The sequence below is a fragment of the Gymnoscopelus microlampas genome, assembly GCF_963454915.1.
Source record: "Gymnoscopelus microlampas genome assembly, chromosome: 2".
NCBI classification, from domain to species: Eukaryota; Metazoa; Chordata; class Actinopteri; order Myctophiformes; family Myctophidae; genus Gymnoscopelus; species Gymnoscopelus microlampas.
The window spans coordinates 33,758,315-33,770,102 of NC_139939.1; the positions used below are offsets into that span (position 1 = coordinate 33,758,315).

The following is an 11,788-nucleotide window of genomic DNA, read 5'->3' on the forward strand; positions in this document are numbered from 1 at the left end:
TGCATGCAAACACGCACGCACACACACACACGCACGCACGCACGCACGCACGCACGCACACACACACACACACACACACACACACACACACACACACACACACACACACACACACACACACACACACACACACACACACACACACATAAACAGACAACATTCTTTTTAACGAGAAGTGTCTGCTTTTAGTTATCTCAATGCTTACTGAAGGTACTTAAAAGATGCATGCTTGCATTTTCTCATCTCCTTCCTGTCTCTGTGTGCTTGTCTCTATGACTCTGTGTGCCTGGCTCCAACTGTCTTGTCTTGTCTTGTCTTGTCTGTCTGTCTGTCTGTCTGTCTGTTTGTGAGTGAAAATGTAATATGACAGAATATCAAGATGAGGGAAAGAAAGTCCAGAAGCATGCACACATGCACACAGAATGACCGACCAGGGGAAGGAAAGAAAATGTAACTGTGACAGTGTGCTCTATCTTAGCTGAAGTTAGCATGAGGGCCATGGCTTCTCTTGCTGTGTGTTAGGCTGAGAAGAATGCATGGCTGCTCACAGCTCATTACTGAATTAGTGAATTACTGACTCTCTGTGTGACCTTTGTGTGTGACTGCATTAGTACTACCAAAGGCATGCTGTTGCTAAAACATAATTACCCCTTCAGAATGATTTCAAGCACACACACACACACACATATATAGACAGATAAACCTATAATATCGATGTCACATGATTCAGAGTGTGCAGTTATTTACTTCCGTAACCTTGGTGACTGAGTGGTGAAACCGTATACTCTGTGGTGTACTCGTGGTCTATCACAGAGAGGCAGGTTCCCCACACCCCCATTCTTTCTCCGTTATTTGCTTTGTTGCATCATAATACACCCTTGATACAAGTGAATCGACACAAGTGAATAAATGGAAAGGAAATATTTTTCTTTGTTTGAAAAGCACTTTCAAACACAGTTCTGCACAATCAATTTATTGCAACCCTTGTTTTTTGCAATAGTGCTATATTGTTTCAGGCCCTGATTTCAGGATTTCTCCATTTATGGGAATCTTTGTTTTTAACTAAGTTTAGTTTTTTCCATCCTGGGGGCTGAAAGCACACGGAAATATCATGAGAAGGAGCGGGGTGAGAGGGCTGGATATTTGGGGAGAAACACGTAGGAGTAGGGAGAGGGAGGGAGAGGGAAAGGAGATTGGATTTCTTACTGGCAAAACGCAAGCATACAGCAGCAGCTGTTTAGATGAAGTGTTAGTCATGATGTCCTTCTTTCTCTACAACCCCCCCCCCCCATCTGTCTCTCTCTCTGTCCCAACTCCCCTCTCTCTCTCTGCCCTAGTCTCCCTTCACTCTGAGCCTCTCTCTCCCTCTCCATGTGTCACTAGTCCTCCCCTCTCTCTCTCTCTGCCCTAGTCTCCCTTCACTCTGAGCCTCTCCCTCGCCATGTGTCACTAGTCCTCCCCCCTCTCTCTCTTTCCCTGGTCTCTCAAGAGAGGTCTCTGTGAATAGTTACTGAAACAGTGCCCAGTAGAGCACAGAGGAAAGAACCAAGACCACAGAGAAAGACGGAGGGGTGGGGGCAGTGGCAGTATGACACAATACCAGTGTAGAGAACTGTGCTTCTGTTAGATACATAGTGAAATAAAGGTGCAAGAAGAGGGAAATGAATGTGTGTATGTGTGTGTGTGTGTGTGTGTGTGTGAGAGAGAGAGAGAGAGAGAGAGAGAGAGAGAGAGAGAGAGGGAGGAGGAGGGGAGAGGAAATAGAGGGGCGGAGAAATCCAAGAGAAAGAGTGAGGCGGGCTCAGTTTGAGAGACTGGACCAGACACAGACCAGACAGTGTGAGGAGGGGAAGAGGCTTTCAGTCTAACTTCTACAATCTAGATAAAACAGGGAATTACCGGATCATTTTGCTTCTAACTTTGGTTTTCTTTCACTTTCTTTTCCACCACGGCATCTTGGATTTTATGGACACTAGTTGTGGAATAGTTGAGGATTTTACAAAACAATTTTGAGGGCCCTTTCAAGAGTTCCTCTTATGTGTAAGGCTGTTGGTGTTGACAGAGGACCAGAGACTACATCAGAGCTGCTTCTTCTGATACAGTAATCAGTTGAGCAAGCTCAATCGGTCGGCCTTTGACATGGGGCCGGAGAGGGCGTTACTGATTATTGGTAAGTCTATCAATTAGTGTGTGTGTGTGTGTGTGTGTGTGTGTGTGTGTGTGAGAGAGAGAGAGAGAGAGAGAGAGAGTGTGCCTGCTAGATTATGCTCCTGAATGTGTGTGTGTGTGTGTGTGTGTGTGTGTGTGTGTGTGTGTGTGTGTGTGTGTGTGTGTGTGTGCGTGCGTGCGTGCGTGCGTGCGTGCGTGCGTGCGTGCGTGCTTGTGTGTTCTTTTTCCATGTGTGTCTATGTGTATATGTGGCACATACACAGACACATACTATGTGCATTGTGTCCAGTATTGGGTGTAAAGGGTAAGAACAGAAAGCATATTGTTCCACATACATGGAGGGAGAGTCTCTAATGACTGTCTGCTGTACTTCCACTAGTGGCTTCAACCAGTGCAATAGTACAGGCCAGGGCACACACTTTGAATGGCAGATTGTAGAACTGGTCAATTAAACACACTCCTCTTGTAGAGAAATTATCTTTCATTTCATTTTTGATTCTGCTCTTGAATTCAAGTCTTTTGCAATGGCTGTTACCAGGCTGATAAACTGCCAGTGTAACGTGTTTAAGACTGGCAGGGAGTGTTCAACCGCAAAGGAAGCAATAACGCAATCTTGCATGAATAAATCTGTTAGGTGACAGTTAGTAGAATGCTGCGTCCAATTTAGTTTCAGTTCTGCCCGGTACTAGTCAGCTGTCATGCTGCTTGATCCTGGCAGAGGCTCACCCCTGTCTGTAGAATTATGACGAACATTCACAAGTTATGATTTTTACCAGGATATCACTGGTGATGGTCGAGTTTATTTGCACAATAATGTGGATACAAGTACTGTATATTCAGTAAAAAAAAAAGACAGCAGGAAATGAAGGAAGTCTGAAGGGCTTATTTCTTCAACAAACAAATAATAAATAAAAAGACATAACAATCTAACAAAACAAAACAAAACAAAACAAAACAAAACAAAACAACCATACAAACATACATAACACAAATATGCTCTAAAAACACAAAATGAAACAGGCATAAACAATAGAAAAGGACAATAAAAGAAAAACAAATTAATATGAAATGATCAGAAGCATCATACCATAAGTTTCAAGACAAAATCATATTCATAACTATGGAGCTCTACGTTTGATAAAGAATTGATCTGTAAATGGATTTTTTTTTTCTCAATAAAAAATCAAGCTGCAAAAGTGTGTTCAGTTTTATTATTTCTTCCAAAAAGCCTATTGATGGTTTTGAAAGTCATTTACAGTAAAGGATGTTATTCTTTACAGTAAAGGATGTTATTCTCAAATAATTGTTTTGAGATTCTCATATTAACAGGTTTCTCCAGAATTTGTGAAGCCCAGGACAAAATTGGATGGGGATGCCAAAATGATTAGGATCCCCATCATCCCCTGATTCATGTATTTCATCAGTGTACATACATATTAATTAGGCCTACTACATTTTATTTTTACATTGGTTTTGTCAAAGCCACAAAGACGTTATTCAGCCTCTTCTTCCTGCTTCTTTGAGAAACTAAACTCAAAACGACCTCTTTAATCCTTTTCATTGCTTCTTTCACAATGACGAGATCGTGCTTCAGGGCACTATTTACAGGAAGTCAGGCATGTACACACACACACACACGCACACGCACACACACACGCGCACGCGCGCGCGCCCACGCACACAGGCAGTGTAGATAACTGCCGGCACACACCAGACTTTTTTCGCACACACGCACACACGACGCACACACGCGCATAAACGCACACGCGCACTTTTAGATCCAGTCCTATTTTAAAAGTCTGCGTATGTGCGACTCGCGTATCTGCGCGCCTGGTGTAGCTGCTATAATTGATAATCACTTGGATCTAAACAAACGCGCTGTACGCACCACGCATACGCTCGCTTTGAAAAGTCTGGTGTAGATCGGCCGTAAATCCTTGCTACTGGAGGGTGGTGTTTTGTCTGCTTGTCTGTAAGAGATATGACACTGATTTATACTTCGTCGTACGATGTTACAGCACGCCGGAAATAGCCGATCTACAAGCTCACAACGCCTCGTATCCGCGAGTGTTGTGAGCTTGTAGATCAGCTGTTTTGGGCACGCTACACAGTTGTACGATGGGACATAAAATGACCATTAGAGCAGCAGTATCTCTGGAACAGGTGGAAGACCATTCATGAGTCATACAGTCCTAGACCAGGTGACTAAACCGAGCTGTGTGTGTGTGTGTGTGTGTGTGTGTGTGTGTGTGTGTGTGTGTGTGTGTGTGTGTGTGTGTGTGTGTGTGCATGCGTGCGTGCGTGCGTATGTCCATATAGTTACAGTATTTCTTTATTTGATTTAATTGAAGTTTGAATTCATTCACCTAAACATATTTGGAGGTTAAGATGCTGTCAAAATGACAATGCATCCAATGCAGCACCTACTGTGAATGTTGAATAACGGTCCGTTTTTTAAGGAAAAAAAGCTAAGAGGCTTGGGAGAAAGAAAGATCAAGTGATAACTAACTAGATGCACCAGCGGGTGTCCAATACAAATATCTCTTCAGATATTCCCATTGCTGTTTTTTTAGCAGCATTCTGTGACTATAACGTTTCTGAATACTGTACTGGCACTGCTTGCCATGTAGTGTTAAAAACACTAGGGATTAATAGTGTCTTGTTTTATCCCACAGGGCTACTGTGTACGCTGAAAAGATGTGTCTCCAGCTGTAGACAAGGGGAACAACGCATTCAAGGAAAATGTGTTGGTAATAATGATCTTTATCCAGTCATTAGTTTTTGCTTATTTCTGTTGGTCAAATCTGTAAGGCACAATCCATGGGTTTCCCAATAAGTCAAAATATAGCAGGCTACATTTTGGACCCTGAACACATATTTTCACAATATGTCTTCATGCTTTAGCCAACAAAATAAATATCTTCCTCAAATTGTCTAAAATATATTTTTGCCTATTTTAAATTTGGAAAATGTACCGTGCTAAAAAACATTACATGTGAGTAACTATCACTTCTTCACAACTGAGTGGACAGTTGGGGGCAGATGTATGTAATCCTACTGCAGCTGTGGAAGTTAAACTTAAAAGATCCAAGACACTCTCATGCAAAAAGTCTTTATTAATGTGGCTATGCATGGGGCACGGCATCTAGGTCTTCCTCAATCTGATTCTGATGTAATTATCTTTCTGTTTTGTTTTCTTCTTTTTTTCTCTGTTTTTATGTAAATGTACAGATGTGAATGAGTGTAAAGACACTCCTGGTATCTGTGGAAACCATTCACTCTGCTCCAACACACATGGGAGCTATTATTGTAAATGCCTGGAAGGGTTCTCAAATGTGAGAGGTCAAGTCAACTTCACTGACTCGACAGGGCAGTGCCTGGGTGAGTCTGTGTGCCTTCTGTACTAACCTGCTTGCAGAACTACACCTGCACCTGTCAGTCATCAACCTCAGTACCCCGATGTCTGCATAGATGTGCTAAAAACAGAAAAAAAGCAGTTTCAGTTTTAAATTACACTCTCACTGTGTGTGTGTGTGTGTGTGTGTGTGTGTGTGTGTGTGTGTGTGTGTGTGTGTGTGTGTGTGTGTGTGTGTGTGTGTGTGTGTGTGTGCGCGTGCACGTGCGTGTGCGTGTGCGTGTGCGTTTGTGTGCGTGCGAAATAGAAAAGACTGATGGTCATTGATCACCCATATTCCTTTACACTTTAGTGAACCTTGACCTGATAAGGTGTCTATTGGCTTCTTACAAAGCCGCAGCTTGTAGCCTGGGTGTATTTTGTGCGAAATGAAAATAATTCTACAAGGATATTCACCATTAGTTTAAGAGGTTACACACTTATTAGATATGGACATAATAATTGATTATTTCTCTTTTCTTTCTCTCTGGCAGACTTTAATGAGTGTTTACCGGACACGGGCATATGTGGCCAGAATGCCTACTGTACTAACCAGATTGGTACCTACAACTGCCACTGTGTGTCAGGATACACCAACCTCAGTTCCACCGGTGATGGCTGCGAAGGTGTGAAAACAGAACAAAAGCAAAAACATACTTTGAGAGTTACATTAACACTAGAGTTAAATTACAGAAATTAACATTCCTGCACCCCTGACTCTCTCTATCTCCCCACTAATGAGTCTACCACAATTTCCTATCCTCCACTGCAGGATATAGTATGGGTAATCTCACATAAATTGTCTCAGACACAAATGCAGCAAATGCTTCAACCGGTCTGAGTGCCTCAACACTCACTCCAAGCTGCACACATGAGAGAGAGAGTCAGGTGGAGTTGAGAGCCTCACTCACAGTGGCAGAAATCCTTTTCAAATGAAATGGTTCATCTTGTGTCTGGGGAAAGGGACACGTCCTCTTAAAGCGGCACTATGTAACTTTTTTTTATGAATAAAATGTAATTTAGTCCAATCTGTATGGTAGAGTATTTTAATACAATATAACCTATACAATTGGGGTGGTTGTATTTTGTCTCCCTGCTCTTCTAGTGAGACATTTAGATTGTGTCAAAGATCACCTAGACACAGGATCTGACACAAATTTTGACCTGATGGTCAAGATTCAATCCCCTCCGCAAGCAGGCAGGCTCTATTAGCTCAATGGTAAAAATGTCAGCACTTGTGCAGGAAACCAAGTTCAAATCTGGGGTATAAGGGGAACGTTACATAGTGCACCTTTAAGTTTCAAATGTTGGGATTTAACAGCCTGTAATGGTTGTACTGTATATTCTCTCTTAGTTTGCAACAAACACCAGAGAGACTTTCAGTTATATAAGGATTTCCATGTTAGATGGGAATGATGTACAAAAACAAATTTCACCCACTTTTTTACCTTGTAAACCTGTGATGTGACAATAAACCTGATTCTGATTCTGATTCTGTTAGGTATAAGTCAAGAGCGTTTTTTTTGTGTTTCCGTGGTTTGTATGTAAGCTTTTCAGACGTGCATCCGAATGTTTCAGTGGTGTATGCCAGTGTTCCATAATACATGTATGGGAGTTAAGTCTAATTTATGATTTTACATTTTTGATTTGTTGTTGAATGTTGTCTCCAATCCCCCTACCACCCACTACCTCCATCCCCTCCTGCACCATCCAGACATAGATGAATGTAAGGATAGAGGTATTTGTGGCATGAAGGGGACTTGTAAAAACCTTGATGGGAGCTACTGGTGCAACTGTTTGGTTGGATACAGTAACTACGGCAACAACGGGACCCAATGCTCAGGTGAGATCCATGACACACTTATGATTTTCAGTTCCCAACCCGTGTTATCCATCATTTGTAATTTTCAGGAGGATGGGGTGTTCTCCTTGTCCTGTACATGTTTAGTATATTCACGTAGAGACGTATAACATATTTCTTTTCACTATCTGATTTGCGTTGTAAAGAGAAACTACTGGAGAAACAGCTGTTAGTTAACCAGCTAGCAAGCGAGTCTATAGAAATATCCATACGTTGTTGTTGTTAGCACACCCCACCCTAGTGGTGTAAACAGCTCACTGGATGTTGACAAGGGTTGTCACACGTCTCCTATTAACAATAGATACTTGAAATTAAGACAGAAACAACACACGAAGATGCTGAGCAGTTTCACTAGCAACCAGTTTTTCTATAATTATTTCCCCCCTCCAACTGATCTGTTGCCACAATCAAGATCAGATAACACAAGCTGTTGAATTACACTTGCATGCATGCACGCAAGCACGCACACACACACACACACACACACACACACACACACACACACACACACACACACACACACACACACACACACACACACACACACACACACACACACACACACACACACACACACACACACACACACAGGAAATGTAAAGGCATGCTGATGTTGATACCTTATGTTGTCTTCTGTACTTTGTAGTTTTCACATACACAAACACATACATATACTGTACACAACCTGTAGTTCATAGTATTGGTGGTGTTTTACTGTGATGTGTTACAGAGTTGCAGTGTGACGATTTCAAAGCAGACAGTACACAGGTGAGCTGCATCTACAGTGTTCAATCATCAGATACAGAATCTCCAGCCCACAAAAGTAGTAACCTAGAAACCAGACGAATCTGCCAGTGCAAAAAAAAAAAAAAATTAAGCCCTTTATAGTGATATTAGTCTGGCCATATGCCATATGTGTGTGTGTGTGTGTGTGTGTGTGTGTGTGTGTGTGTGTGTGTGTGTGTGTGTGTGTGTGTGTGTGTGTGTGTGTGTGTGTGTGTGTGTGTGTGTGTGTGTGTGTGTGTGTGTGTGTGTGTGTGTGTGTGTGTGTGTGTGTGTGTGCTACAAAGTAAGTAGAAGATAACAGGTAAACAATAGACCTAGCATATGTCCACACAACATTTGTTGTGTGGACATTTGTGGACATACAAACATTTGTGGACATACAAACATTATGTCTATCCAAAATACAACACATATTTGAAGTAACCAATATACATTGTATAACTAGTAACCTTACGGTATGTCAGAATACTCTGCGCTCTAATACGATGCTCTTTCTCTCCTTCCCTCCTATCTGTCTATCTATCTATCTATCTATCTATCTATCTATCTATCTATCTATCTATCTATCTATCAATCTATCAATCTATCTATCTATCTATCTATCTATCTATCTATCTATCTATCTATCTATCTATCTATCTATCTATCTATCTATCTATCTATCTATCTATCTATCTATCTATCTATCTATCTATCTCGCTCTCTCTCTCTCTCTGCAGTCTTCATCAGGTCTGTCTAATATCTTGTCCCTGATGCGGAACAGCTGCAATGCCCTGTCTAATGGAAACTCAAGTCATGGAAATACACTGCTAGAGGTAGCAATCATGGATCAAAAACACACAGATATACATATTCCCATTTGAATGCCCCCCCCCCCCTCACATCTCCTTGCTGTTTCCTCCTCTTTTGGACAGCAGATGTTTACAGCAGCGGAGGCCATGCTGGTGTCCCCCGATGACCTCGACAACGGTGACAAGGTGACTGGATTGCTTGAGGTAGTGGAGAATGCTATGAGGCTAATTGGACCCCAGCTTAAAGACAACCAGACCCACAAGCTAGACACAACCCAGACAGGTACACACAGACGCACGCACGCACGCACACACACTAACTGCACAGAGGACTCAATTTTATAATGGGATTTCTGTTTGAGTAGAGGCAAAGCTTGCTGTGAGGAAGGGAAAGACTCCACCCACTGGACCAATCCATCTGAGCAATGAGAATGCTACTCTAGACACTGACTGGCAGACGGCAAGTGGGGCTGCTGGAACATACCCAGGTAAACTCCTCCACAGTGGTGGGTAGGAACTTTACCTCTCCTCTCCTCTTACAGTATGTCAACAAAGACCTTCTCATTTCTCATACAGTATACTGCGTTCCACAGGTTTTGCTCTCGCTGCGTTGGTGAGCTACAAGAATCTGGAGAAGTCTGTGAACCACTCCTTTGAGCATCTCAGCGGACACCAGAAGGATGACGTAGATCCTGACTACCAGATCTACTCTAAAGTGGTGTCAGCTGTTGTCTCCAACCCTTCCACAAAACACCTGGACACATCTGTCAAGCTCACACTGAGACACCTGCAGGTGGGCCAATAGCAGCAGTCCACCTGACTATTTAGATTGAATAGTTGTTAGATGTATGAAAACCCTTGTCAATTTCCTGCCACCAGAAGGACATCTAAAATATTATTAATAATAATAAATATTATGGAAATTGTGTAGGCTACCTACAGTACTATTTAGTTGTAGCTAATAGTTATTAGTATCTCCCCTCTGCACATTACTGTAGATCAGCTCATCATGTCTAGGTAATAATAACAGCATGGACATGCAGTTATGATATTGTAACCAGGCTAAGCTAATGCTACCGTTGGACAAGAAGATAAAGAATACAGCGTGTAGCGATGGTTCATGTAGGCACAGAAGGCAGGAGGTTTACGTGATAGATGATGTTGTAGTTACCAGGGTAACGGTTTCAAACAGGAAGTTCACAAAGTTTGGAACATTCATTTCATTTCTTACAGCCTGAAACCGCCAATAACATATCCATCTGAGATGCATACTAACCATCTTTTCAGTGTGCTATTTTCCTTGATCAGTCCAATCAATCAAATGTCAAATTCACATCAACTGGAGACAGCCATGAGAAGGCAGTGCAAATGGCAACTGAGATGTGTTGCTAATAACAATGAGCTTTTTAGATGACAGAATAACAGATGACATAGTGGAAATTAAGAAACAAAACAAATCTAGCTAATATAATATAACTAATAGCAACAAATAGCCTGCCATATATTGATATACGTGTTCTTATTGTGTATTAGGAGGGGAAGGAGGCGAGATTCATCTGTGCATACTGGAAGGCTGGATTACTTGGACAGAATGGTGGCGATGGGGCCTGGGCCACAGATGGCTGCATCCAATTGTCTACCAACTCTACACACACTGTGTGTCAATGTGAGCACCTCAGCAGCTTTGCTGTGCTCATGGCCCTCTACCCATTGGAGGTAAGTAAAGGCTTGTACACACACACACACACACCCACCTACCCACCCACGCACACGCACATGCACATGCACACGCACACGCACACGCACACGCACACGCACACGCACACGCACACGCACACGCACATGCACATGCACATGCACACGCACACGCACACGCACACGCACACATGCTGTAACAAGGAAGATTTTTAAGAGACCTAGTTTGAAGTAGCCTAGGAACTAAACAAACATAGCATAGACTAGAGTAACTGAGAGAAACATGGAGAATAAGCGAATAATTGGCTAAACTGATACAAAATGTTGTTTATGGCCATTGCCTATTAGGCGAAGAATGCCTTCTTCACACTCTTTTATTCTGTCACAACAAACTAAGAAGCAGGTTGTTTCTGTGAGTGTTTTGTAGTTTTACTAAGGACTCTAGAGAGACTAAAATGACCAAGCAAACACTCTGACAGCTATTAACAATGGACCTTTACACCTCCACCCACACTTAACTGTAACTAGGGGGATTATGTGGCAAATGTGTTCTCACCGACGCAGTAAAGCCATGACATATACAAGTATTTGGCTATAATGAAGGATATGCAGAACCGCAGGGCCTTTGGCTGTAAACTATGTTAGCCATTGGAAGATTCATTTCCTGGACTACATTGTACACCCACACACACGCACACGCAACATGCACACACACACACACACACACACACACACACACACACACACACACACACACACACACACACACACACACACACACACACACACACACACACACACACACACACACACACACACACACACACACACACACACACACACACCAGTAAACCCGCTGAGCTGTCTCTTCCTCTGTACAGTATTCCTATGAGCAGGAGTTGCTGACCACGTTGGGACTTGTCCTCTCCCTGCTGTGTCTGGCAGTGTGCATCCTGACCTTCGGGTTCTGCCGCTCCATACAGGGAACCCGCACCACCATCCACCTGCACCTCTGCATCTCCCTCTTTATTGCTGACTTGATCTTCCTCGCTGGCATCTCAAAGACTAAACCTGAGGTTTGTAGGGAGGGAG

General features: G+C 42.7%; 1 protein-coding gene across 3 annotated transcripts in view; it reads left to right on the forward strand.

The window, feature by feature from the left end:
• The first annotated feature begins 1,743 nt into the window (after positions 1 to 1,743).
• LOC311056857 (adhesion G protein-coupled receptor E5-like) overlaps positions 1,744 to 11,788 on the forward strand; it is a 15,456-nt gene continuing 5,411 nt past the window's right edge. The window contains exons 1-12 of one of the 3 annotated variants that reach the window (XM_084073696.1): positions 1,744 to 2,170; positions 4,845 to 4,919; positions 5,401 to 5,550; positions 6,058 to 6,189; positions 7,278 to 7,406; positions 8,155 to 8,192; positions 8,930 to 9,025; positions 9,125 to 9,284; positions 9,367 to 9,489; positions 9,595 to 9,794; positions 10,535 to 10,717; positions 11,578 to 11,772. In XM_084073696.1, the coding sequence (XP_083929822.1) occupies positions 2,140 to 2,170; positions 4,845 to 4,919; positions 5,401 to 5,550; positions 6,058 to 6,189; positions 7,278 to 7,406; positions 8,155 to 8,192; positions 8,930 to 9,025; positions 9,125 to 9,284; positions 9,367 to 9,489; positions 9,595 to 9,794; positions 10,535 to 10,717; positions 11,578 to 11,772 (1,512 nt within the window). In that variant the 5' untranslated portion in view covers positions 1,744 to 2,139. The remainder of the gene's footprint in view (positions 2,171 to 4,844; positions 4,920 to 5,400; positions 5,551 to 6,057; positions 6,190 to 7,277; positions 7,407 to 8,154; positions 8,193 to 8,929; positions 9,026 to 9,124; positions 9,285 to 9,366; positions 9,490 to 9,594; positions 9,795 to 10,534; positions 10,718 to 11,577; positions 11,773 to 11,788) is intronic. The other 2 variants (XM_084073697.1, XM_084073698.1) reach the window with 2 other exon arrangements.